General features: G+C 40.9%; 1 protein-coding gene across 2 annotated transcripts; it reads right to left on the bottom strand.

Annotated features, from left to right (window-relative positions):
* Window positions 1-74: 74 nt before the first annotated feature.
* On the bottom strand, window positions 75-23,519 carry LOC132782034 (vacuolar fusion protein CCZ1 homolog). Of its 2 annotated transcripts, XM_067461541.1 has the most exons (15): window positions 23,303-23,517; window positions 21,254-21,351; window positions 20,107-20,200; window positions 19,569-19,643; window positions 18,786-18,833; window positions 17,280-17,363; window positions 16,142-16,317; window positions 10,415-10,496; window positions 9,561-9,622; window positions 8,444-8,555; window positions 7,998-8,031; window positions 6,755-6,872; window positions 3,189-3,347; window positions 1,974-2,101; window positions 75-432 (listed from the first exon to the last, which is right to left on the bottom strand). In XM_067461541.1, exons 1-15 carry the CDS (start codon window positions 23,393-23,395, stop codon window positions 377-379), a joined length of 1,419 nt encoding a protein of 472 aa, XP_067317642.1. In that variant the 5' UTR covers window positions 23,396-23,517; the 3' UTR covers window positions 75-376. The 2 variants fall into 2 exon arrangements, with proteins under 2 accessions (XP_067317642.1, XP_060642660.2); XM_060786677.2 differs by lacking the exons at window positions 75-432; window positions 1,974-2,101; window positions 3,189-3,347 and adding an exon at window positions 4,570-5,111 and having other exon boundaries at window positions 23,303-23,519.
* Window positions 23,520-27,936: the final 4,417 nt, after the last annotated feature.

Raw genomic sequence — 27,936 nt, 5'->3', positions numbered from 1 at the left:
GCCTCCTTTGGGAGAGAAACTACATCTCCCGGAATGTGTGAGATCCTGCAACTAAATAATAATAATAAGACCAATTAAAATTGTAACAATGATTACTTTTATTTTTTTTCCAGTAAAATATTCACATAACAATATCAGAGGAATGGAATGACACATATTGAATTCAGACCCATTTTAATTAACTTACACATAAATACATTAAAATCTAAAAATTGTATGATCGGTTTTGGTAGAAATTTGATTCTTACAAAGTAAGTATTGCTTTACTATTGTCATTGTTCCAGTCAATAATATGACTTAATTACCTGTCACAGTAAACAAAAATGCTTTCCAGACCTGTTTAAAGCCATCTTCATAGGAACGGGCCATTGGCTAATCAATCCAAGAAGAAAATATTGTTGAACTGTGTTGCACAAAGTTTCTTTACTTCTTCTGGAGGGAGAAGGAGGAAGAAAAAGGTATCTATCGATATCTTATCTATACATCTATACACATAATAAAAGTGAAAATGTGTATGTGTTTATGTGGCTGAGGTGCCCTCCCGCCTCCACAAACAGCTATAACCCACACTCCCTCCAATGACATTTCAGGTAGTAGTAGTAGTAGTAATAATAATAATAATAATAATAATAATAATAATAATATTTATACCCCGCCACCATCCCCCCAAGGGGACTCGGGGCGGCTTACATGAGGCCAAGCCCAACAAATACATCAATACAACAACAAAGCAAGCAAGCAAATAAAACAATACAAATAATATAACTAAATCAATAATACACAAGAGATTTAAAACACTATGGCAGATTAAATAGCGAGTAGCATGAACATGTCTCCCAACTCCTGCCAATGTCCTCCCCAAACTTCATACTGCCCATCCATCACCCAAGTGAAGGCTTTCATTCGAGGACAATTTCATCTTAGATTTTACATGTTTCCTACACCATAGAGACATCCTAGTGTTTCTCACTCTCTCCATTGGTGTGGAATTTGCATGATCCCGCCCATTGCCTCTCCCTTAACCCTTTCCTACTCTTTTCAACTCTGTCCGCACAACAAAGAGAGCAGAACTAATCAGCAACTAAACGTACTGGAGGAGTTTGGGAGATTGACTCCACATTATGGAAGTTGTAGTTCACTGTGACCCCTACTGACAATGGGCCTGGACTATATTTGGCACTCAGAACTCCCATGAATAACATAAATACTGGAGAGATGTGGGGGGAATTCACCTTGATTTAATCATTGTAGGTACGGGGGTGTATAGTTCCTCTGCAATCAAAGAGCACTCTGGACCCCACCAATGATGGCCATGGACTAACTTGGCACACAGAATCCTCATGGTCAACAAAAAATGCAGGAGGGCTTTGTGGGAAATTCACCTTGATTTATAGGAATTATAGTTCATCTACATTTACAGAGCACTGTGAACACAAACATCGATGGATCTGGACCAAACTTGGCACACAGACCTGATATGCTGAAATTTGATTACTGGAGGGGTTTGGGGGGGGGGGGGAAGTGACCTTCCTTTCTGGGAATTGTAGTTCACCCACAACCACAGCAACTGTGACCTCCATCAATGATTGACCTGGACCAAACTTGCCACACAGAATCCCCATGACTACTTCAATCTACTGGAGGGGTTTGAGGTGAGTGACTCACCATAGTGGGAGTTGTAGTTTACCCTACAACCAGAGAGCACACTGAATCCCACTCATGATGCATCTAGAGCAAACTTGCCCAACATAACAAACTTAATAATAATAATAATAATAATAACAACTTTATTTTTATACCCTGCCAAAGTACTGATGGAGTTTCTGGAGGTTAACCTAGAATGATATGAGTTGTAGTTCACCCACAACCTTATGCATTTTGTACAGTTAAAATTGACTTTCAAACAACCGGGACAAGCTAGTCGATAAATAATAATGAAAGCAATTCTTGACCATATCTCCAATCCTCCTTACCATTGACTTCAATCAGGTTTGCATTTTTCTGATTCAAAATGACATACAGTTCCCGCTGATCAGACTTCTTGCCCACAATCCAGTAATCGCTCATGGCCTTCACGATGATTTCCTCATCATCATCAACCCTGTGAAGACATGTGGATGTATTAGGCCACACTTCTGGCAGAATTATGCAGAATCTATGGTTCACACAAAAAGCATTAAAGGCCCAATTAGAGTGGGCCTAACTAAATTAACTGTTGCATTAAATACTGACTTGCCAAGTTCACTAATTCAATGGGTCTGCTTCAGTTTGCATACCCTGCTATATGCCTGAGAAACGTGGACTGTCTACAGATGTCACATGCAACTCCTGGAACGATTCCATCAATGTTGCCTCCGAAAAATCCTGCAAATCTCTTGGGAAAACAAGTGGACAAATGTCAGCGTGCTGGAAGAAAAAAAGACCACCAGCATTGAAGTGATGTTTCTACACCATGAACTCCACGTTGTCCGAATGCCCAATCACTGTCTCCCAGAGCAGTTACTCTACTCCCAATTCAAGAACGGAAAATGGAATGTTGGTGGGCAGGAAAAGAAATTTAAAGATGGGCTTAAAGCCAACCTTAAAAACTGTGGCATAGACACCGAGAACTGGGAAGCCCTGGCCCTTGAGCACTCTAACTGGAGGCCAGCTGTAACCAGCAGTGCTGAAGAGGCACAAATGGAGGGCAAAAGGAGGAAACATGTCAGGAGGAAGGCACATCAAGCCAACTTTGACTGTCTTCCACCTGGAAACTGATGTCCTCACTACGGGAGAACATGCGGATCAAGAATAGGGTTGCACAGCCACCTATGGATCCACTACAAAGACACTGCACTTGGAGGACCATCATCCTCGGGCTATGAGGGATTGCCTAAGTAAGTAAAAGTATCACAACTCCCATCAGCTCTAGTCAGGATGCCTAATGATGAGGAATACAGGCGCTGTAGTCCAGCATTTGGAGAGCCACATAAAACAACATGGTGGGCTTTGAGTTAGATACATGTGTATTAGGATTTCCTAAATAGCTTTCCATTCTGACTGAATTTTAACAGTTTTAACCACTTCAATTTTGGCATCAGTCTGAAGGAGAATAAACTTCCCAAGAGCCGATTAGAAGACTTTAAGAAAGAAAGGGATTCATGTGTGTCCTGTAACTCACTGCTCCTCTTAGGAAGAAGGTAAGTCACCTAGTGAAGTCGCTGTTGATGTCCCCAAGAATCTTCATCAAATCGGGGTGAACTGACGTGAGAGAGACACTGGGTGTCCTCCTCATATGGATAGTACTTTTCTCCGCCAGGTTCATATGATTGAAGTAGATGAATTTGAACTGAGGTTCCTTCTCAGACCTACGGAAACAGACCAGAGGAAGAAAAACATTCTGTAAATGACGGAGGGGCTGCAGATTTCTATTTCAGAGTGAACCTCTATTTCAGAGTGAACCACTGTGCCCTTCAATTTTAAAACCAGTGTCAAAAGATTGTTCCTGGAACATACAGTGGTTCTCAACCTGGGGTCCCCAGATGTTTTTGTCCTACAACTCCCAGAAATCCCAGCCAGTTTACTAGCTGTTAGGATTTCTGGAAGTTGAAGGCCAAAAGAAAGATCTGTAATCCGCAAAGTTTCTAGGAGTGTGATTCTTCTGTAAAATGAAGCTCCTCCTCACAGACTGCTTTGTTTTAAGCACAAAAATGCACTTGGGAAATTGTTTTCCCCACTTCTAGTTACCAAGCAGTAGCAGCCGCAGTCAGGGGCCATGACCATTAGCCTTTTGTTATGATAGGACTCCTGACGGACAATATAGTTGAGGTGGCCTACGTGACACCCACTCCAGGGAGGGGTCCCAGTCGCATGATCCACAAACCTTTGAAACTGAAGCTGGGCCATTTTGGAAGCTGATTAATAACAATAAGAAAAGTCATGGAAACTTATCTTATGCCAGCTCAGCCCATCTGTGCAGACTAGCACTGTCTATCCCATCAGTTTGCTACAGTCTCCTGCAGAGGCTTTTCAGATAGAGGCTTGTGGGAAGCTATTATTGGCTGATTTTTAAGAAATTCTTACGCTATTTGAATTGACAGGCTTTTGTGTGTTCTCTTGAAAGCAAGGAAAAGTATAAGCCACAGCCAGAAGGGACAGAGAGTTTCATCTATGCTGATGATCATGCCATCACTGCCCAAGCTTTGAAACTTGTCTTATGACTTCCTTTACATTCCCACTGACTAAACACAACTGCATTTGGAGCATCCTTCGTAACTAGGCAGCAGGATCAGTGAAGAATCTCAGGCCAGAAGGTATCATCTTGTTTCATGAGCTACGGATATTGGCCAGGAAAGGCTGAATCCCTCTATTACCTTAGTTCAGTAACCAACCAGGGGGATGGGCTTTAGAACAGCAGGTTAACTGCCAGCTGCAGTAAATCTTGCCAATCGAAAGGTTGACAGTTCAAAGCCTGGGTCAGGGTGAGCTCCTGGCATTTAGCTCAGCTTTCCCTGCGTAGTTTGAAAGCAAATGTAAGTAGATAAATAGGTACTGCTTTAAAGCAAAGAGGTATTTAAGGCACCCATAAGGAAATGCCAGAAAAATGCTAGTGATTCAATCAAGAAGGAAGTTTACAAACAAAGCTCTTTGGCAAGGAAGATGGAGCGACAGCACACACACACACTCACACCCACACACCGGTGGCCGGAAACAAGCACAAGCCTAAGATGCTGAAGATAGGGAAGCTTATATATACCTCTATCTATTTACAGTTGTCTGTATAACGGCACTGAAAGTTTCTGTATATGTGTACTGTGGTTCGCCCTGAGTCCCCTTCGGAATGAGATGGACAGAATATAAATACTGTAAATACATTGATAAATAAGGTGTTGACCTCTTCCCATCAAGTTCAATTTTGTCCCATACTATCCCATGCCACACCAGTGAAGACTGCATGCTTCTCACCAGACTATACCACGTGATCATGTGGGGCAGAAGGGGAGCTTTCTGTGTAATATTTCTCTTGGAGTCCTCTGCTTCCCCAGGAAACATACCTTGGAAAACTCATAGGGCAGTGGAGATCTCTGCAGACCGGCTCCCTTCCACTGCTTTTGATCTCTTGGTCTCCAGATCTGGGATAAGAATGAAACCAACCAAGGAAATCTACCTTTGCTATCCTTCAGCAGACAAGAGCCTTCCTGATATAATTGAAGGATTTCCAATGTTTCCTCCGGCCAATATGCAAACTATCATGATGCACGCAGGCTTTCTCCCTCCTTAGCTGCCATTTAGTATGGGCAGGGGGAAGGAGACAATGTCCTGACTAGGAGAAGAAAGAGGAAGGCAATGCTATGCCACACTCCGGCAAGTGTCTCCATATTTATTTGGAGTTGCTAGACCCTGGCCACTTGTCTTGATGTTACAACATGAATAGATGTGGTAAAATTAATTGCTTGCAGATGGCATAGCTTCTCTCTATACCAGGGATTCTTAAACTGCGGATGATCCCACAGGAATTATCCTTAGCTCAGGTATGGGTAAACCCAGACTTGGGGGCTGGATGCGGCCCCTTGGGCTCTTTTCTCAGCCCCCCCCCCTTTTACCATCCTGTCCTCCCTTCCTGCTCTCTTTCCTTCCTCCTTTCCTCCTTCCCTTCCCTCCTTAACCCCCTCTTTCTCCCTCTTCCCTTCCCTTCTTTCCTCCTTCCTTCCTTTTCTCTTTCTTCCCTTCTTCCCTCTCTCCCTTTCTCCTTTCTCCCTTCCATTTTGTCTTTTTTTCCTTCTCTTTCCTCCCTCCCCCCTTTCCTCCCTCCCTTCATTTATTTCCTTCCTTTCCTCTTTCCTTCCTTCCACCCTTCACTTCCTTCTTTCTCTCTCTTTTCCCTTCCCCCTTCCCTTCCACCCTTTCTTCCCTCCTTCCCTCTCTCCTTCCCTCTCTCCCTCTTTTCTTTCCATCCTTCCCTTCCTCCCTTTCGCCTGTCCTTCCTTCTCTCTTTCTTTCCTCCTTCCATCAGCGGGCAGTCCTCTTAGCAGGAAGTCCTAGCATGTGGCTCCCAAATACAAAGTTCACCCATGCCTGCCTTAGCTCAATGTTGGGGTCCTAAGACTGTCCTGAACATTACCTAATGGCCCTTTTAGACATTTATATAAAGCTGCTGTGCAGTGCTTAAAGTAGACTCCGCAGAAGATCCTTCAGCTATACTTCATAAAAAGGAATATCAGCCTGTTTAGCAAGCCTTGCAAATGGGGATTGGTTATCAGTAAATGTTTGGTTTTTATGCTTATTTTATATTCCTATATACCTGAGTTCAAGCAAAATTTCTCAGGCCAGAAAAGGCTCTATACCACAACTTGAGAATATTATGATAGAGACTACAACTCCGAGAATGCCCATCTGAGTCCAAAAGGTGGCCATACTACTTCTAAACTACAAATCCAAAGGCATTGCTGCAAAGCTTTGTTCCAGACCCTACAGAGGAGCCCACAGTGGAAAAGAGCAGGCCTGTCACCTGCCCAAAGCCAGTGGACAAAGAGGTATCGCAGGAGGCAGAGGTAGACTACAGCTCCCATTACACCTTGCCAATGGCGACAAATAACTGAGCTGCAATCTGACACAAAGGGGCCCAGTCCTATTTATCTGTACTGAAACCTCATGGGATGACATAAAAAGGGTGATCTTTTAAAAGCACTTTTTATTTGCATTGTAGCCAGTTCTGGAATAGCTGGCTCTTGTTTACTGGCAGAGATTTTGCAACAGAGAGAAAGATCGTACGAACCCTGAAATCCTCTTGTTGATGTTGTATTGTTCACATATGTCTGAAGCTAATACTGTGAGTTGAGGTCCAACAATGCTGTCAAGTTTACGGCAGAATTCCAGGGTTGGCTGCACAGAGGCTGCAAAACAGTTTGGAAAAGGACAGTGAGACTTCCCCCCAATGTACATTGCAGCCACAGACACCACATCTGCAGAACATAATAAAATATTCTTTCACTGAAATGGGCTTTGATTCTGAGTAGACTTTTACAGACTCAGGCTCTCTCTTCTACTATGTTACCCATGGTCCATTCATACTCTACAGGCAATCCCCAAGTTACAGGCATCTGACTTACAAATGACTCCTAGCAAGCCTGTAGCCAGGATTTCGATTCGGGGGGGGGGGGGGGGGGTGAGTTTTTTTCAGGGGGGGTTCGGGGGGGGCTGAGTTTCGGGGGGGGGGGGCTGAGTCTGAGTGAAAGAGGGTCTACCCTAGCAAACCTTTTGTATCATTACCCCAATACCCCCATGCATATGGGACATATTGAGTATGGTGTTCAGATCATGATATGAATAAACATAACAGTTTAAATAATGCACCAGTAACCACCATGAGAATTTTGGGGGTGGGGGTGGCTGAAGCCCCTCAAGCCCCCCCCCCCCCCCCACGGCTACATGCCTGACTCCTAGTTAAGAACAGAGGTGAGACCACAGGAAGTGAGAGAAATTTATCTCTTGGAAGGGAATTTCACTCCTGAAAGAGTTTTCATGGGGGAAACGTGTTTCCACTAAAGTTTTCTCACCAATTCTTGTTTCCAAAACAAGCCAATATTTTCAAAATCCAATTCTCACAGGGACAGAAAGTGAGGTGAAATATTCTGAACAGAGGCACAGACAGCAAAAGAAATGTTACAGGGATGTTAACCCTTCCTCATGCCATCCAAAACCTTTTTAAAAAATGGCTGGAGTTACACTTTAAAATGTAACTGTTCAGACGTACATAAAAGATTCAACTTGAGAACAAACCTACAGGACCTACTTTGCCCATAATCCAGGGACTGCCTGCATTTGAAAAATCCTGATTTCTCTCATAAAGAAAATAGCTCAAACACACCTGTCATTATAAATCATTGGTAAAACCCCACAAAAGGAATAAATAAGGCAAGCAAATGCCACCAAATAATTGAGGAAAATGTTCACATGGAAGGATTTGTCACAGAGGAAAAAAGAGCAGGTTATTTCAAAGAATATAATTTTATACTCACCATCAATCATAAAACAGACAGCTGCACTCATAGCCTGAAAAAGACAGAACATTTATCATAAGAATCTCTTATTAAGCTCTACTACGCTTCTAACGCTAAAGCGGCTAGTATATATTGTTGTTGTGTGCATTCAAGTTTGACTTGCGGCAACCCTAAAGTGACCTTATTGTGAGCTTTTTTTTGGCGAGACTTCTTCAGAGATAGTTTGCCTTTGCCTTCTTTTGAAACGGAGAGCGTTTGATTTATTTAAAGTAACCCAGTAGGTTTCCATAGTTAAGTACGGATTCAAATTATGGTCTACAAGTCATAGAGTGAAATTCAAACCACTATATGGATATGTTAAATGATATAACTCTTCTTCTTCTTGCTCTATCCTCCAAGAACTAAGCTATTTAAATGTTCCAATCAGTCTATACTGTTTGACTAGGAAACAGTTGGGGAATTACCTTATAAACAATTAAGTGAAGCTCTTCATAAGCAGTCTCTGTGTTTACAAATATTTTGGGGAATCGACATTTTGCTTCCGGATCATTCAGGTTTAGAGGTCCCGTGAGAAACCTAAAATGCAAATATGTAATGATATTTATTTCTATCCCGCCATCTACACAATTTGGAATTCAGAGTAGCTTACAACAAATTAAAAAAATGTACTGTTAGAAATCTACAGGAGATAAAAGTTTAAAAAAATATTAAATGCCAAAAAAATCAAAACTGTCTATAATTAAGCACACAATGACACACCAATTAGCAAGCTCCACCACATCATTTCGGTGGAACAGGCTTTATATAGTCACCCATTAAATACTGGATTTCACTGCATAATAGTCACCACTGCATAATAGTCGCACCTGCATTTTTTGGATGGCTAAATTGATATTTTTGTGTTCCTCGCATAATAGCCGCAAAGCCATTTGGGTCTGAACTTGGATCTTCCCTTCTTGCTCCTTTCTCCAAAGAGCTCCATTTCAGCTTTTGTAAACTGTCTTCCCTTCAGAGAAAGAGAGAAAGAAGGGAGGGAGGGAATTTTCTTTCTTCCTTGGCAAGGCAATTTAAAAAAACAAATAGTAACAGAGCTGTTTGTTTGAGATTGGATCATCCTTTCTCCTATTTATTTATTTATTTATTTAAAATCAGAAACTGGAGAATCAAAGGCAGTTTTTTTTCATTGCGTAAGTCGTATCCCCCTTTTTATAAAAAAATGGATAAAAAGTGCAACTATTATGTGATGAAATACAGTATCCAGTCAAAACAGTCAGAAAGGTACCAGACTAATTTGCTTGGGAAGAGAGCTCCAGAGCCTTGGGGCAGTCTCTGAGAAGGCCCTTCAATGTTCCCGACAGAGGTACTTCTAATGGTGGTGGGATAAAGAAAAAGCCACCCTCCAGCAGATCTCAAAGCACATCAGGATATTTCCTTGTTTTTAATGTCGCCCAGTCCGTGGTTTACAGACTGGATGACACTATAATGAGAGCCAAGAGAATGGAATACTCTCACCACTTTTGGATTAACAAGAATGTAAACAAGGACAGGACAGCTCATAACAGGTGGGGAGGGGGAATCTACCTTCCATAGTGTTGTAGATTTCCAGGTATTTCCGCATGTATCGGGGAATCTCTTCCTGCCAACTGAAAAGAAAGGCACTGTTAGGGAAATCCTTGCCATGCTCCCAGCGCCATCGTTACCTCGCAGCACCTTTCCTCAACCTTGTGTCCTGCACCTCCTGAGCTATTTATTTATTTACAGTATTTATATTCCACCCTTCTCCCTCTGAAGGGGACTCAGGACGGATCACAGAACAGACATACACAGCAAACATTCAATGCTGTTTTATACACAAACAAGACAGACAACTGTACATAGATAGAAATATATATCGGCTTTTCCCATCTTCGGCATCTTGGAGGCTTTGTGCTTGGTTCTGACCACGGGGGGGGGGGGGGGGGAGGTCTATTGCTCCATCTCCCTGTCAAAGAACTTTGTTCATAAACGTTCCTCCTTTTGATCAAATCACCGTCATTCCTTGTGGGTGCCTCAGAATACCTTCCCGCTTTTAAGCGGTACCTATTTATCGGCTCATATTTGCTTTCGAACCACTAGGTAGGCAGAAGCTGGGCTAAAAGGCAGAAGCTTACCCTACCCAGACTTTGAACTGGCAGCTTTTCGACTGACAAGATTTATTGCAGCTAATGGTTTAACCTGCTGTGCTATAACCCAGCTACAGCTCTTATGACCCCTAGCCAGCATGGCTCTCTGGGTTGATAGGAATAGGGAGACAACATATTCGGAGGGTGGCAAGCTTGAAAGGGCTACCTTATAGGATTTAGCGGTTGTGCCAATACAACCTTGTTTTCTCCCAGGAGAAGTGGGAAAATTGAGAGGAAAGGATAGTTTCTGCAAAGATGAATGGCACCACTTACCTCTGGTTCTATGTGCCTGGGAAAGAGAGACGTGGTGAGATATTTGTATAAAATTCTCATATCATCTTGCTCCAACCCACTCCTGGAATGTGAAAAAAAAAAAGATTAAATTGCAGCACTATTTGTCCTGTGATAGACTACAGGCTGTACAGGCTGGCATCCTGTTGAGGGTTACATGCAGGCACATGTCTACCTTACACCCACTTATAGTATGTGTTTTTAGAAGCTTGTATTATCTTCCTCCCTCTTCAATGGAGGAAGGAGATTCCAAGTAAACACGAGGAAGAATTTCCTGACCATAGAAGCTGTTCAACAGTGGAACTCTCTGCCTCAGAGTGTGGTGGAGGCTCCTTCTTTGGAAGCCTTTAAACCAGTGCTCCCAACCTGTTTTTTTTTGGGCCAGGGACCACTCTCCAACATTAGCACCAAAAGGGTTACGAATCCGTTTTTGATCAACTTTAGATTTGGTTTGGTAATTTGGGGTGCTGATGCAGAAAATTGCATTGGATAGACCACATCAGCTCTAGTTTCTGATACAGAACATATGCCATCCAGTAGCTGCTATCTGCATGCCTACAGGAAACCGTATTTAATAAGCCCCAGCACTATTGCAACTATTGCCCCAGCTCTTGTTGCGATAGTGTAGTAAGGGTGAGCCTGTGGACTATATTTTAGTTTTTGTGGACCACTGGTGATCCACGGACCACAGGTTGGGAACCACTGCTTTAAACAGAGGCTAGATGACCATCCATCGAGGCTGTGGACCATATTTTAGTTTTTGTGGATCACTGGTGGTCCACAGACCACAGTTTGGGAACCACTGCTTTAAACAGAAGCTAGATGGCCATCCATCAGGGATGTTTTCTATTTGAGATCCCTTTAGCTGAGATGCCAGCCATCTTCCTGGACTTTAAATATGTAATTTGCATGTTCTGTCAATAAGCGATAGCGTCTCCCTCATCAGAGCAGTATGTTAAGCACATTCACTAATAACAAATCACTCGAATGGAAGACACACAACAGCTGTCAAGCCCTCACAATTCACAGGGTTGTTGGCTCGCGCTAGCTACACTGGTTCACATCCAGACAGTATATTTAACACCTGAGTGTTTTCAGGACCTTGTATTTCAGACTGTAAGGACTACCTATCCCCACAACAAGACTTCCTAAACATAGTATTATCTATATGTATTGGACTGGAACTCCCAGTAGTTGTAGTAGATGAAAACTGCAGTCCAGCAAAGAGTAAGAGCTTGTGGTAAGGGCAGTTGGCCAGCGGAACAGACTAGGCTACAACGTGATGGTCCCTCCTTTTTGGGGAATTTTCGGCAGAGATTGCGTAGCCGTTTAACAGAGATGTGCTAGTGGATTTCCAGCTTTAGCAATTAGCTGGACTGGATCACTTTTTGTGCCTGCCTAACTGACAATTTTATGACATTGTAGGATGAGAGGTGCCTGGTAGCCTCAAGCCAATGACCCCAAGAAATGTATGGCTCCACCAGACAAGATACATACTTGAACCCAAGGGAAGTTACTTTACTGCTGCTAATAATGAATTTTTAATGTGATTAATGGCTAGAATCACTGAGTTGCTGTGAGTTCTCCAGGCTGCATGGCCATGTTCCAGAAGCATTCTCTCCTGATATTTCACCCACATCTATGGCAGGCATCCTCAGAGATTGAGAGGTCTGTTGGAAACTAGGCAAGTGAGGCTCATATATCTGTGGAATAATGTCCAGGATAGGAGTAAGAACTACTGTCTGTTGGAGGCAAGTGTGAGTGTTGCAGTTGGCCAGCTTGATAAGCACTGAATAGACTTGCAGCTTCAAAGCCTGTCTGCTTACTGCCTGGAGGTATCCTTTGTTGGGAGATGTTAGCTGGCCCTGATTGTTTCTTCTCTGGATTTCCCCAGTTTTTTGAGTGTAGTTATTTATTTACTGTCCTGATTTTAGAGTTTTTTAAGACTAGTAGTCAGATTTTGTTTATTTTCATGGTTTTCTCCTTTCTGCTGAAATTGTCCACATGCTTGTGGATTTCAATGGTGTCTCTGTGTAGTCTGACATGGTGTCAACCAGAGAAGTCAGCCATAGCAGAGCACCTGATGAACCAACATGGGACACAGCATATTGAGAACACAGCTATGCTGGACCACTCTAACAAACACCATGTCAAGCTACACAGAGAAGCCATTGAAACCCACAAGCATGTGGACAATTTCACATTTTGATCACACAGATCAGAATCCCCCAAATAGCTGTAATACAGAAAAAGAACATTTTCCAATGTCCTGAATATACCTAAGCATAGGCCTAAAATGCAACTTTCACCTATGCAACCAGGCAGCCACTTTGAACACCAGCCTGAATTTTCTCCCTGTTCTGACAGTCATGCCCACATTTCTACTATTTTATTTGTGCCATTTTGAAATTATAAGCTGTCAACACTCTTGGCATGTATCTGTAACACAAAAGGCAAATTCTCTCCCCCCCCCCCCCCAAATATAAGCATCAAACCTGGAAAAAGTATGGCCTAGAACCTTGAAAACCAAAACCCAGAAAACCATATATTTAATCTTCCTCTGATTTGTAATTATTTTATGCGGCCGCCAGTCAATTACTTCTTGCCGAAGCTTGGAGCACATTCTCTCTTGACTCCTTAATCACTTTTGAACAGGAAACCCTTGAACTGGACCTCTCCAATGAAACTGGATGCCCGGTGCAGCTGTGCCGTGTCAATAAACACCCTGAAATCAAACACAGCTGAAGGGGAGCTTGTGGGTTTAAATTACATTGATGCTGCAAACTGGAGGCACGTCTTTGTTTCTGTTTAAAACACAACATTTTCCCTCAATGAAGTCATGGTGGGCAAAGAGTGCCTTGGATTACTTCAAGACATGCCACTCTTTTTTATCGCTTCCTTCCAAAATTAAAAGTGTCGAAGAAAAAAATTGTGTGTGTGTGTGTGGAGGGACCAAGAGCCCAAGAGATTAATTATCCAGGAAGAATTATCTCTTGCCTTCTTCCCTGGCAACTTGTCTCTCTTACTAGTCCTCTGATCTCCTCACTTCAGAAACAGAAAATAGATGCTAAATGGCTCATCTCTGACATCTGAAATTGACTCAGCTGTTTTCATCATAATTTGCTTTGCTTATAAAGGGAGGAAGGCAAAGGCTGCAGTCATCATTGAAATTAAATGCATACATGGTGTGCAGAAAACAGACAGAACTTTTCCCTGTCTCATCATGATATGAGAAACCAGGATTATTAACTGAAGCAGAACACTGGAAAGATTCAGAGCACACAAAAGGAAATGGTTTTTCAAAGCACACCATTGAACTATAGAAGATAAAACAAGAAAATATAATATATTGTATATACATATAATATTTATGATATTAAAATATAATGCAATATAATACTAATAATATAGCATAATTATATATTTATATTACATGTAATATTATTAATAATTTTACAATATAATGGCATAGTACAATATAGTAATATTTAATACTGATATTGCACTATGCTAATAACATAATATATTGTATGTATATATATCGGGGTGAGAAGGGCGGCATATAAATGTCGTAAATAAATAAATAAATAAATAGAACCTATCTGTGGTAGATTTACAGGTGGAGAAATATCCTCATGTCCCTTTTCTTCTGAGCTTCCGATGGCATATGGCTTCAGGGCCAGAAGCTTGGCCTGCACAGCCCTTCAGCCAGATCTAGCCTTGCTCCTTTTAATTCGTAGCCTCTGGATCCTAAAGTCATCATTCAACAGCCTCCCACAAGGCTCCCCTGATGCCTATATTACGAGGCCTGGTAGAGAGCTTGTTTATACCAACATTTTGTCGCTTTCACAACCTGGTGCCACACACACAAAAAAAAATTGCCTTTGTGACGTGTTCAATTTTGTTCTCCGGATTGAAATTCCTTGTTCTCTGTTCTCATACTGTCGGCGTTCTGGAAGAAGCACAGACCACCAGCATTGAAGCGATGCTCCTTCACCATCAACTCCGCTGGACTGGCCACATTGTCCGAATGCCTGATCACGGTCTCCCAAAGAAGTTACTCTAGTCCTAACTCTGAACTCAAGAACGGAAAATGGAATGTTGGAGAACAGGAAAAGGGATTTAAAGATGGGTTTAAAGCCAACCTTAAAAACTGTGGCATAGACACTGAGAACTGGGAAGCCCTGGCTCTGGCACTCTAACTGGAGGTCAGCTGTGACTAGCAATGCTGCAGAATTCAAAGAGGCATGAATGGAGGACAAAAGGGAGAAACGCACCAAGAGGAAGGCACATCAAGCTAACCCTAACTGGGACTGCCTTCCGTCTGGAAACTGATGTCTTCACTGCGGGAGAACATGCGGATCAAGAATAGGGCTCCACAGCCACCTACGGAACCTCCGCCTTAGACACTACATCTGGAAGACAATCATCCTGAGCTACGAGGGATCGCCTAAGCAGTAAGTCTCTGCTGTCATTTAATTGTTGCTTTTGGTATTTTAACACATTGTGCACAACGCAAAGGGCTCTGGTTAGTGGACAGTTTCAAAATGTAAGTCAAGAAATGAATGAGTGCTTTGCATACAATGTCCTGAAATGATGCAAGACAGCTTCTCTGGTACTCTAGCCCACTGTTTCTTAAAATGTGAGTCCAGTCTCCAAAAAGCTCAATGTTGGGGTCACCAAAAATAATAATAATAACTTTTATTTGTATCCTAACATCATCTCCCAAAAGAACTCGGGCGGCTTACAGGACAGCACATATTAGTGACATAGTACACATAAAATACAGGTAAAATTACACCAGAATGTTAAACAATAACAATGTCAATTAGCATAAACAACACATTAGAAAAATAAAAGACACAACCTCAATTTAAAAGAATCATACAATTAGAGTTGGAAGAGACCTCGTGAGCCATCCAGTCCAACCTCATTCTGTCAAGAAGTAGGAAAATCGCATTCAAAGCACTCCTGACAGATGGCCATTCAGCCTCTGTTTAAAAGCCTCCAAAGAAGGAGCCTTCGCCACACTTTGGAGCAGAGAGTTCCACTGCTGAACAGCTCTAACACTTAGGAAATTCTTCCTCATGTTCAGGTGGAATCTCCTTTCCTGTAGTTTCAAACCATTGTTCCGCGTCCTAGTCTTCAGGGCAGCAGAAAACAAGCTCATTCCTCCCTCCCTATGACTTCCCCTCATATCTTGATGCATGATTCTCATGATGTCTCCTCTCAGCCTTCTCTTCTGCAGGCTAAACATGCCCAGTTCTTATAGCCGCTCCTCATAGGGTTTGTTCTCCAGACCCTTGATCATTTTAGTTGCCCTCCTCTGGACACATTTCAGCTTGTCAACATCTCCCTTCAATCAGTAAAACATCTCCCTTCAATCAGTGAAACACAGCAATATCTACTATTAAAATGGATAGTACATCTGGGCTCACTTGAAAAATTTTCAAGGAAAAAGGGGTTGCAAGTGTAAAACTCTGAAGAAGTCTTGCTGTAGACAATGAATTATACTCCTGAGTGTAAACATGAGTATAGCCCTGAATATGTACTCCTTTCTTATGGTAGAAATACGGCATAGGAAAGATATACATATAGGGATGCAGGATGAGCATCTCTGCATGTGTGTATGACAGAGAGAGAGAGAAAAAAAAATGAAAAATCAGAGAAATGTGCATTTATAGCTTTTGCATTCATGCTGGTACCTACCAGATCAGTTGATCATTGTAGAGAAAGACAGTATATTTGACTATGCTCAAGCTTTCCTCCATTCTATTGATGAATGACTGAATTTTTAAGTAAGTCATTTTGTCCAATGGAAAGAAACTAATTCCACAGAAAACATCCAGTAGGTCACATGACTGTAAATGAAGTGTCTGCAAGTACTGAAAAAAAAAAACCACATAACGGAGTCAGATGAAGAACATAGTGGTCTGGAATATATATGATATAGCAAGAAACAAATGTTGCTTTTTTAATCTATTTGAAAACAAAAGCCTTCCACTTAACGAACAGTGACAGGAAGGGGTAGGTAGAGATAGATAGGGACATATTTGGGGAAGAGCACTAAAACTGAGAAGCCACAGTGTTTCTTTATTCCTGGGCCAAAAACCCAAGCTCCAATTCTGTCTGCCACTATTGTATAATGCTTCAGGCAAAGTCTGAAATCCCAAACTTTTGGTCAGCAAGTTCAGCAGCTCAGTGGTTTAACCCGCTGCGCCACTGGGGGCATGTGTACATGCCACTAAGTGGATGCCGTCCAAAACCTTTTTTTTAATTAAAAAGCACCATTCACAAAGGTCACCATTTCATAACTTTCTGTCTTTCATTCATTTTTTTATCTTGACTTCTAAATTGGGATTTCTTAGTGTGTAAAAGCATTCAGAAGAGTGTTATAAGTCAATATGGTTCACACACAGAGGAGAATCATAGAGTGGTCTCCATTAGGTCTCAGAATCATTTTGAGGAAAACGAAAAAGCTTTCTTGTGTGCTTTTAAATCGCTTCTAACTTATGGTGACCCTATCACAGGGTTTCCTGACAAGATTTGTTCAGAGGGAGTTTGCCTTTGCCTTCCTCTGAGGCTGAGAGAGCAATATTTGTGTAAGGTTACCCAACAGATCTTTATGACTGAGGGGATTTGAATTTTGGTCTCCAGTGCTCAAACCATAACACCATGACAACTCTTCATTGTAATTTTTAATCGTGTGTTTTTAAATAGCTTTAATTAAATGGTCCTTTAATTTTTAATCTTGTAATTAAGTCCCAGTAAAAGAAAGTAAGTGAATGAATTAGTAACTAGATGCCCAGCTAACATGCTCTTACCACTAAAATAATATAAGACTCACCCGATGGAAGAACTTTTCTAGGCGCTCTTTCAGAACACGGGACCCTCCATCTTCCATGGCTTTTTGGAATGTGCCATTAAAAAGCTATCCATTATAATTTGAGAAACAACAATAACAAGACAATTAAGTTGGGCAACTGAGTCATTAAAAACATATCTGTTCATCAGATTGGATTCCACTTAAAAAGACAATTACAGTTCTATCCTCTAGTTTCATGTCCTTTAGTAGGAAAACAAAAGCTACACAACATGTAGATATTTACTTAGAGAAAGGTTGCCACTCAGGACAAGCAATGGAATTTCAGTTAATAACATTATCCCAACCTTTCCCAACTTAAACATAACCCAAATGACCCAGAGTACAATTCCCAGCATCTCTTGCTCTAGCCACACTGGTGGGGACTTGACATTTGGGAAAGGATGCAGCCTACTGTATCCCCAATCATGAGCATGAACACACTGTGCGAACAAGAGAAAACAACTATGCCGTCATGGTAAGTATTTGTCCAGCTAGCTAACTGGTTTTCCAAGGCAAGCCTCAACCATACTTGAAGCTTTGAATGAGATGGCAAACTGTGGTCAGGGACAGGCTGATAAACATATGACAGAGTATGGAACATGAGAGGTCACAGTCATTTAACAGTCTTTCAGATGTTTTGTATTTTAGTTCACAGAAGCCATGGCCTATATGATCAATGCTCAGGAAATAAAGGAGCTGAAATTCACAATACTGAGAGTACCAAGAGCTGAGCAATTGATTTACATGGTTCAAATCACAATAAGAATATTACAGCAAGATTCCTTGTCCTAGAAGCTCTGAGCTTTCCATAGTGTCTTTTACAGTGAGACTTTGTGAGACTGGGGTTGCCATTTGACTTTGTGCTGAATCTACAATGTCATATACTTCAGTTCTAGAATGCAGAGTAACTGCATTAAACTGGATTACATGGCAGTGTAGACTCATTCCTTGTTACCTGCAGTGTTCTCAACTCTTGGACGTGTTTCCCTCCCCTTTCTGCTTCTGTAACATCTTCATCTTATTAGTTGTTGTTTTATGTATTGCAATGCACTGTATGAAAAGTGGTACAATAATGCAGCACATACTGCTATATGTAATGATACCCACATATTTATTTATTATTTATTATTTGAACATTTATATTCCGTCCTTTTCAACCCCCAAAAGGGGACTCAGGGCAGTTTACAACTGACAATCATTAGATACCAACAAACAAACAATCACAGTACAAACAATTAACATTAAGTAAATCAATAAGATTATAAAAACACATCAAAATATTGACCAATTAAATATTAAAACACAACCAAGCCTAAGTCCCCATAGGTAGTAGTAAGTAAATATTTTGTACTAAGAAATGTTTTTCCTGTCCAGCCTTTAGAGAGAATGAAACCAAGAGTCAATTCACTCTTGGTTAGAGAACAGGCACAGACTGCTCTTTCCAACCCAGTATAATTAAAGCTTATAGAATGTACATTAAAAACATACCTTGTACATATTATAACACTGCTGTAACACTGAACTATACACTTTGTCCTGTAAGATACACAAAAAAAACAAAGAACTGTTTCAGAAACAATAAGATTACAAATGTTTTGACTAACTTACGCACAGGACTGGTTTATTTTCCTGAAGACATGCAGTCTGTTTCTCCTTAACATTTATATGAATATGGTTCATTCAGTTTCCCATTCAAATTGTATTTAAAGTCTACACAACATGTAGATATTTACTAACAGAAAAGTACTGCCATGAAGTGCTACTGCTTCATGTTAAAAATTAAAAAGTATATCAAACATACATGACAAATATGAGGCCTATCTTATTTTCCTAGGAAAGGCATTCCAGAGGCAGGGGCCCATCACCAAGAAGGCCCTCTCTCTTGTCCTAACCAACTGTACTTGTGACGGTGGTCGGAGCAAAAGGAGGGCCTCCCCTGAAGATACAAAGACACAAAGTACAAAATTGTCACAAGGATGGGGTAAGTTGCAAGCTATTTTGGTGAATATTACAAGTTTTTCTACGAAACGTAATGTGCTGGTGACTACTCCATGGCCTTTCCTAGGAGGCCAATTGCCTTTGACCTTCCCCCAAAAGAACTGAGTGGCAGTCATCCCAGCAGGCTACCTGTTTGCCCAAGCAAATGCCATCTAGCTGCTTCCATATCAACAAATTTGTGATCTGGTGTGATTAATTATGAGAAAGCTTATGAAGTCAAGCTTTTAACACTTAATTATTTAACTTGCAACATAATATCTAGATAATAATTACCAATAATTCTTCCTCTTGGTATTCTGCAATTGGTTTCCCATCTTTGTGTTTTTCTATGATGGGATTTCGTACAACCTTGAAAAACAGAACAAAATAAGCAGATTTGTTTAGAGGCATTACATTGAGCATTTGTATTGATTAAAAATTCAACAAAAGAGGGTCAAATATAAAACAGAAGATAAGATCGCCAATGATGCCATCCTGTGAATTTTTATATGGAAGAGACTATGTAGTCAACAGTTTACTTCCAGAAAATCATTTATAGGGTTGCAACCAATGTGATGCAATATAATCTAAAGCTCAGTTATTTGTTCTTCATGTGCTTTTGTGGGAATTAGTTATCTGGTTGCTGTAGTTTGAAGATAGCTTCAAACGACATGAAATGGTCAGTGTAAATGGAGCCAGAGATGACTTCTGGCTGTAACGTGAAGTGATTACACTTTAAATAATTTCCCCTTCTCCTTCTTTTGAATATTCAAAAGAGCTTTAAGAAGCTTGAGTACAACATTTACTGTAACAGTGTCATGTATTTACATACCATAACCATCCAGAAATTTTCTTCAGGCTCATTGAAGAACTGCCTGTTTTTCTGGGTATGGAGAGATTTTGCAGGTTTTGTGGGGCTAAAAGTCCTAAAGATAAAATTCAAATGAATTAACATTTCAAATATCATGGAACTATGTTATTGTTGTCATGTTATTATTTATACCCTGCCTTTTTTTTTTTTGGATTGAGATCCAAAATGGTTCAAAAATATGTTCTAGGGGAGCAATGTTTAACAGACAGTGCAATTGTTTTTGTTGTAAATTAACTGAAAGGGCACTTGATAATCAGACAGAAAAATGCACTTCTAGAATCTACAGACAGTAATCAGTGTTTAGAGATACTCCCTCTTTTTTCATACACTAGAGAGGTCTGCAGCAGGTTAAACCACTGAGTTGCTGAACTTGTTAACAGAAGGTCAGCAGTTCAAATCTGTGGGACAAGGTGAGCGCCCATTGTTAGCCCTAGCTTCTGCCAAACTAGCAGTTCGAAAACATGAAAATGTGAGTAGATCAATAGGTACTGCTCTGGTGGGAAGGTAATGGAGCTCTGTGCAGTCATGCCGGCCATATGACCTTGGAGGTGTTTATGGACAACACTGGCTCTTTGGCTTAGAAATGGAGATGAGTACAACCCCCCAAGTAGGAATTGACTAGACTTAATGTCGAGGGGAAACCTTTACCTTTTTCAGAGAGAGGTTCCTTCTTAAATGTTGCCTGTTATAATGCTTCAAACATGTCATCTAAAACTGACAAGAAAAATCTAGTCCTCTATGTATCTTGAACTACATCCTCTACAATTATCTACTTGAATCTAATGCTCGTCTTTTTTTGCTAAATTACCTCACCAAAATTAGGGTGCACATTAGACTAGTGTAATACGGCAATTTTAGTACTGAGCCAAAACAAAAGGGAAGATGTTTCAGGAGAACTTGGAACTGTTATTTGAGATATGTCATCTAATTTAATTGCCATGGCTCAATGACATGTTATGCTATGCAATCCTGGGATTTGTAGTTTGCTAAGGTATCAGCATTCTTTGGCAGAAATGACTCAAGACCTGGTATAGCTAAAGCCCCCAGGATTCTGTGTTCCATATAAATAAATAAGAAATGGGATATACAAACAGATGGAAGTCAATACCTTGTGAACTGCACGATGGCTTCACATAACCCAACACTTCTAATCTTTTCATTCTTTTCTACTTCATTTGGATAATAAAACAGAATCTTCTTTTCTTCCTGAAATTAGAAAATCAGCAATGACCAAAAAGACAAAGGGTCAGAGTCAAACAAACATCTTTGAAGTCTTGGCATCTCACTACATTTTGGATATCAATCCATCCTAGTTTCCATTTGATGGTGTTTTCATTTATTTAATTTAAGAATAAAAATATTATGTGGACCCTTGTCAAATGCTTTGTTCAAATCCAGAAAACTGTGGGCATGATATTGCTACCAACAAGTATTTGTATTTTCTCTCTCTCTCCACACATCTATAACTCAGCTATTCTTTAGAAGGCACGCACTGTTTATTTCCCACCAACTTAGCAAGTATTTTCCATTAGCCTATATTAAACTATAATCAAATTCTGAAGTTCTGAAATTATCTGCCCCACTAGCCTCTTTCACATTTATCCTGGTTTTTTAGTGGAAAATGTTCCAGAACTTCACATGGATACGAGAAACTGCAGATAAATAGCGAACTCTACTGAAATGAAAAACCAAGAATAATGTAGAGTCATGCTGGAGGATGTAGAATAAAAAGGACATATTTTGTGGGACATTTAGAAATAAAATAGTGGCTACCAATTTTGTGGATACATAAGTTGTACTATATTCCAAAGTTTTTTTTAAAAAAAATCAAAAATCAATTCATTCCAAAAGTTTCAGGAAAGAGATTATTCTTTTTATGTGGAATGCTAGGGACCTGAATTGTTTTAGATCTTTGTTGGATTTTGTAATTCTTGCATACAATGACATTTGTATATCTGATACATAATATATAAATAACAAAATATGTATATGTGATAATGAAATTCGTATGTATGATATATACAAATATATTATTCATAATATATTGCATGATGAAATGTGTATACCTGATATACAGATAATAAACTGAATTATACATAATATATACATAATGAAATTTGTATAGGTGATATATAGATTATGTATTATACACCATATATACATAATGGAACTCTCTCCCTCTGGAGGCCAGAACCGCCCCATCCATCCTAACATTTAGGAAACGGGTGAAGACGTGGCTGTGGAGTCAGGCCTTTGAGGAATGCGATAACACCATAGGACTCTGGATGGAAGTGGATATAGATCCATCTAATAGGACGACTGACCACTGTAGTTTTATATTTAGTGTATTTTAAAGTTGTTTTGTAATTTGTGATATATGATATTTTAATGAATGTATATGTTTTTATGGCTGTAAACCGGGCTGAGTCTCTCAACGAGGTTGAGAAGCTCGGTATACAAAACTGTGAAATAAATAAATAATAAATAATAATAAAATCATATGCATGACATATAAATAATATAGCATACATAATATGCACATAATGAAATTAATATACCCAATGACCCAAAATGTTTTGGATTTTTCCTTAATTTTGGAATGCTTGCATATACATAATCAAATTAATAGACATAATATATTATACATACTGTATACCTAACGGCGCTCCATGCAGTCATGTTGGCCACATGACCTTGGAGGTGTCTACGGACAATGCCGGCTCTTTGGCTTAGAAATTGAGATGAGCAGCACCCCCCAGAGTCGGACACAACTAGATTTCGTATCAAGCGGAAAGCTTTACCAATACCTAATGTAATTCACTGAAATAATCTGAAGTGTTTGAAGTATTTAATGTATGCCGCTTTGAGTCGTATTTGTGGAGAGAAAAAGTGGGGTATAAATACACACCATTATAGTAATAATAACAACAACAATAATAGATGGGGAGTGGGTCTAATACAAATAACAACAAAGCAACACAATAATAAACATAATTATAATATATCTCAGGCCTGGGCAAACTTGGGCCCTCCAGGTGTTTTGGACTTCGACTCCCCCCATTCCTAACAGCCTACCGACCACTGCAGGTGTCAAACCTCGCCAGTTCTCTCGTGTAGCTGCCTTTCGGGGCGTTTGGGGGACGAGAAGGGCCTTTACCTCTCCTTCCCTGGGGCCCAGCCGGGGGTTGTAGACGAAGAAGCCGAGCAGGGCCGGCGCCAGGAGCTTCTCTTGCCCGGCTCCCGCCGCCATCGCCGCCGGGCCCGGAGGAAGAGCGCCTTACGAGGCCGCAGCATCGGGCGCCTTGGCGGAGCGGGCACGGCCAGGCCTCAGGCGCTCTCCTCCTCCGTCCCGGAAGTGCTTCTGCTCAGGCTGCCACTGCGACGCAGGCCTCAAGCGGAAGGAAGGCCCTTAGCGTTCTTCAGACTCTGCGGCCCAAGCTAGGCCCCAGGTCTCTCTAAGGCGCTGTTTCTCAACCTGGGGTTGCCAAAAACCATCAGAAAACCCAGTATTTTCTTTTGATCATGGGGGTTCTGTGTGGGAAGTTTGGCCCAATTCTATCGTTGGTGTGGTTCAGAAGGCTCTTTGGTTGTAGGTGAACTATAAATCCCAGCAACTACAACTCCCAAATGTCAAGGTCTAATTTCCCCAAACTCCACCAATGTTCACATTTTGGCATTTTGAGTATCCGTGCCAAGTTTAGTCCAGATCTATCATTGCTTGAGTACACAGTCTCTGGATGTTGGTAAACTACAACTCCAAAACTCTAGGTCAATGCCGACCAAACCTCTCCAGTATTTTCTGTTGGTCATGGGATTTCTGTGTGCCAAGTTTGGTTCAATTCCATCGTGGGTGGAGTTCAGAATGCTCTTTGGTTGTAGGTGAACTATAAATCCCAGCAACTGCAACTCCCAAATGTCAAGGTCTATTTTCCCCAAGCTCCACCAGTGTTCACATTGGGGCATATTGAGTATTAGTTCCAAGTTTGATCCAGACCCATCATTGTTTGAGGCCACAGACTCAGGATGTAGGTGAACTACAACTCCAAAACTCAAGGTCAGTGCCCACCAAACCCTTCCAGTATTTTCTGTTGGCCATGGGAGTTTTGTGTGCCAAATTTGGTTCAATTCCATTGTTGGTAGAGTTCAGAAAGCTCTTTGATTGTAGATGAACTATAAATCCCAGCAACTGCAACTCCCAAATGTCAAGGACTATTTTCCCCAAACTCCACCAATGTTCACATTTGGGCATATTGAATATCCGTGCCAGGTTTGGTCCAGATCTATCATTGTTTGAGTCCACAGTGCTCTCTGGATGTAGGTGAACTATAACTTCCAAACTCAAGGTCAATGCCCACCAAACCCTTCCAGTATTTTCTGTTGGCCATGGGAGAACTGTGTGCCAAGTTTGGTTCAATTCCATCATTGGTGGAGTTCAGAATGCTCTTTGATTGTAGGTGAACTGTAAATCCCAGCAACTACAACTCCCAAATCACAAAATCAATAAGCCTCCCCCCCCAACCCCACCAATATTCAAATTTGGGAGTATTGGGTATTTGTGCCAAATTTGGTCCAGTGAATGAAAATACATCCTGCATATCAGATATTTACATTACAATTCATAACAGTAGCAAAATTACAGTTATGAAGTAGCAACAGAAATAATGTTATGGTTGGGGGTCAGCAACACGAGGGACTCTATTAAGGGGTCACAGCATTAGGAAGGTTGAGAACCACTGCCCTAGAAGGAAACAACAAGAAGACCCAGTGTCCTATCCTATGATAGGCGGGGTCCGAACCTTTTAGGGCTTTATAGGTCATGACCTGCACCTTGAATTTGGCTCAGCAACTTATCGGCAGCCAATGAAGTGGTTTTAATAGGGGCGTTGTATGCTCCCTATAGTTTGCTCCAGTAAGGAGCCTGGCTGCCGCCCGTTGTACCAGTTCAAACTTCTGGGCCGTCTTCAAGGGCAGCCCCACGTAGAGCGCATTGCAATAGTCCAGTTTGGATGTAACCAAGGCGTGGACCACCCTGGCCAAGTCAGACTTCACGAGGTATGGTTTTAGCTGGCGCACAAGTCTGAGTTGTGCAAAGGACCTCCTGGCCACCGCTGACACCTGAGCATCAAGCGACAGCGTTGAATCCAGGAGGACCCTCAAGCTACGGACCTGCGCCTTCAGGGGGGAGTGTAACCCTGTCGAGCACAGGTTGCCACCCAATGATATGATCAAGCAAAGCCATCCCTTTCTGATCATGTTATGTGATTTCAGCTCCGCTAAATCACGGGTTCAGGGTTTGAAGTGCCTGACTTCCAAAGGATCGAATCAAACACAGACAAGTCAAGGCAAAACCAGAGGTTCATTTCCAATGACCAGAGAGGATGTCAGCAGAGAAAACACTCAAAAGTACTGACATACCAATAATAATAATAATAATAATAATAATAATAATGCTTTATTTATACCCCACTACCATCTCCCCAAGGGACTCGGTGCGGCTTACATGAGGCCAAGCCCACAGTACATCAATAACAAAAACAATCAATACAGTACAATTAATATAAATCACATAAAACATAAACAATAAACAGTAACACATGAGCATTTAAAAACCTAACTGCAAACACATGGGCTTATTTATAACACATTCTAATTTGTGAATTTTAATCACAAATTTTAATCATACATTCTAATTTATGAATTTTATTAATGAATATTATTATTATTATTATTATTATTATTATTATTATTATTTGACAGGAAGGCAGAGCAATACAGAACAATTGGAAATTGCTGCAGCAGTTCCTCATTGGTCTTGGAGGGTGCCAGCTAGGATCCACAGCTCCATTGGAGGAGGTACTTCTGCCTTTGAGCCAATCAGAGGTGAGGCAGGAAATTTAATACACTGTCACTCGTGGATTTGAAGTCTTCTGTCTGTTTGTGAGTCCTTTCCAAAAACTGGCTGAAATGTGGTTTGATGGGTGGCTGATGGGTCCTGATGATCCAATGCCCCCAATACTCAAGTCAAAATAAAAGTATAAATATAGGATTTAAAAAGCACAATTAAACGATGTGTAGTTAATTGGAACATGTACATCTAGGTAAGGGTTTATTTTCTACTTCAGGAGTTATTCATTTACATGGGTGCACATTAAAAGAAGGCTCATTTTCTGGTTAGGTCTTATTTTGGAGGAAATAGAGTAACTGCATTTTCATATCGTGTTGATGTTGTTTTGTATTTTCATTTGTTTTAATTGATGCTTCAATGGGAATAATAATTTTAAATCATATTTTAATATGTGCAATTGATTGTTTTTCATCAAAACCATTTACATTACATTGGAAGCTGGTTTGGGTTCCTGTAGGAGGAAGGAAGGATGTAATAAAACCCATCAGTCAATAATAGCTAAACTTTGTTTACTGGAAATATTAATTAATTACAAGCATTACATTATTAGCCTTAGGTAAGTCACACTCTCTCGGCCTCAGGGGAAGGCAAGGGCAAACACCCTCTGAACAAATCCTGTCATGCATTTAATGTTTGCACGTCCTCATTTATTATCTAATTGGTTTATCACCCATCTCAACGTTTAATTCTTTCATTATAAGTTTATTGCTATCATTGTGTATTCTTGTGTATTATTCTTGTTTGTTACTTTGCAAGGCATTTAATGTTTGCCTGTTTTTGTGCTGGAAACCACCCTGAGTTCCTTTTGGAAGAGAGGTGCGGTCTAGAAATAAAGTTTTATTATTATTATTAAGAACATCCTGTGATAGGTTTCTCGTAGGTTTGCCATGAGTTGGAAATGACGTGGAAGTAATTAATTGTAGCTGGTTAATTTCAGTGATGCCTGACCTGTAGTTAAAATAGGAATATTCTATTCAACAGGAAGGGAGAGTGCCTTCGAGCTTGCTGGCTGTGCTTCCAAATTCTATTTTCAGCAGTTCCATGGGTTACAGAATATCAGGCGTAACCCCAAAAACCCGTGCACAGCAACCATAAGTCATCCTGGGTGTCAAAGTTGACAGCTATAAACACATTCAGCTGACAGAGTCAAATAGTTGCTTCATTGATAGCCTGTGGTCTCAAAGCATTGGCAAAAGTGTGAAGCTAGTAGCCAGCTGTCCAGCGCTGCTTCTTATGCAAGTGTTGCGAAAAGGGAGACTCAGTCCTCCTATAACCCTTGTCCCCACCGTCTGTGCCCTGAGCCAACATGGTTGCTAGGGGTTTCTGAGGATTGCTGTCCAAAAATGTACTTCTCCAGGATCTGCACTTACCAAGGGTGCATCTACGGTGTAGAATTCATGCAGTTTGATGACACTTTATCTGCCATAGCTCAATATATTGCAATCCCTGGAGTTGTAGTTCCTCGAGACCTCTGAACTTCTGTGCCAAAGAGTGCTGCTGCTTCATCAAAGCTTCAACTCTCGGGATCGCATAGCTTTGAACCATTACAGCAAAAGTGGTTAAACTGCATTAATTCTGCAGTGCAAGCACACCCTAAGTCACAGTAGCAAAGGCTGGATCTACATAGTAGCAAAGACTGGATCATATAATCCAATATCCGATCCCAGATTATCTGCTTTGAACTGGATTATATGAGGCTGAATCTACACTGCCATATAATCCAGATGACTAAAGCAGATAGCCCACATTATCTGTTTTGAACTGGGTTATATGGGTGTACACTGATATATGATCCAGTCCAAAGCAGGTAATCTGGGATCAGAAACTGGATTATATAACAGTGTAGATGTGGCCTAAATCTTCCAAGTTATTTCTGCACATGAATC

This window comes from Anolis sagrei, chromosome Y (genome assembly GCF_037176765.1).
Source record: "Anolis sagrei isolate rAnoSag1 chromosome Y, rAnoSag1.mat, whole genome shotgun sequence".
Lineage (NCBI taxonomy): Eukaryota > Metazoa > Chordata > Lepidosauria > Squamata > Dactyloidae > Anolis > Anolis sagrei.
The sequence above is the reverse complement of the archived record's forward strand: the minus strand, read 5'-3'. Positions and strand labels throughout refer to the sequence as shown.

What these genes read in the sequence shown, in the direction of transcription:
- LOC132782034 (XM_067461541.1), bottom strand. Translation starts at nt 23,395, where the DNA reads ATGGCGGCGGGAGCCGGGCAAGAGAAGCTCCTGGCGCCGGCCCTGCTC. An exon ending in AAAATTTCTGGATGGTTATG is followed by an intron (nt 19,644 to 20,106) that starts GTATGTAAATAC and finishes CTGTTTTTCAAG; the next exon opens with GTTGTACGAAATCCCATCAT. An exon ending in TGTCTGTTTTATGATTGATG is followed by an intron (nt 6,873 to 7,997) that starts GTGAGTATAAAA and finishes ACTGTTTTGCAG; the next exon opens with CCTCTGTGCAGCCAACCCTG.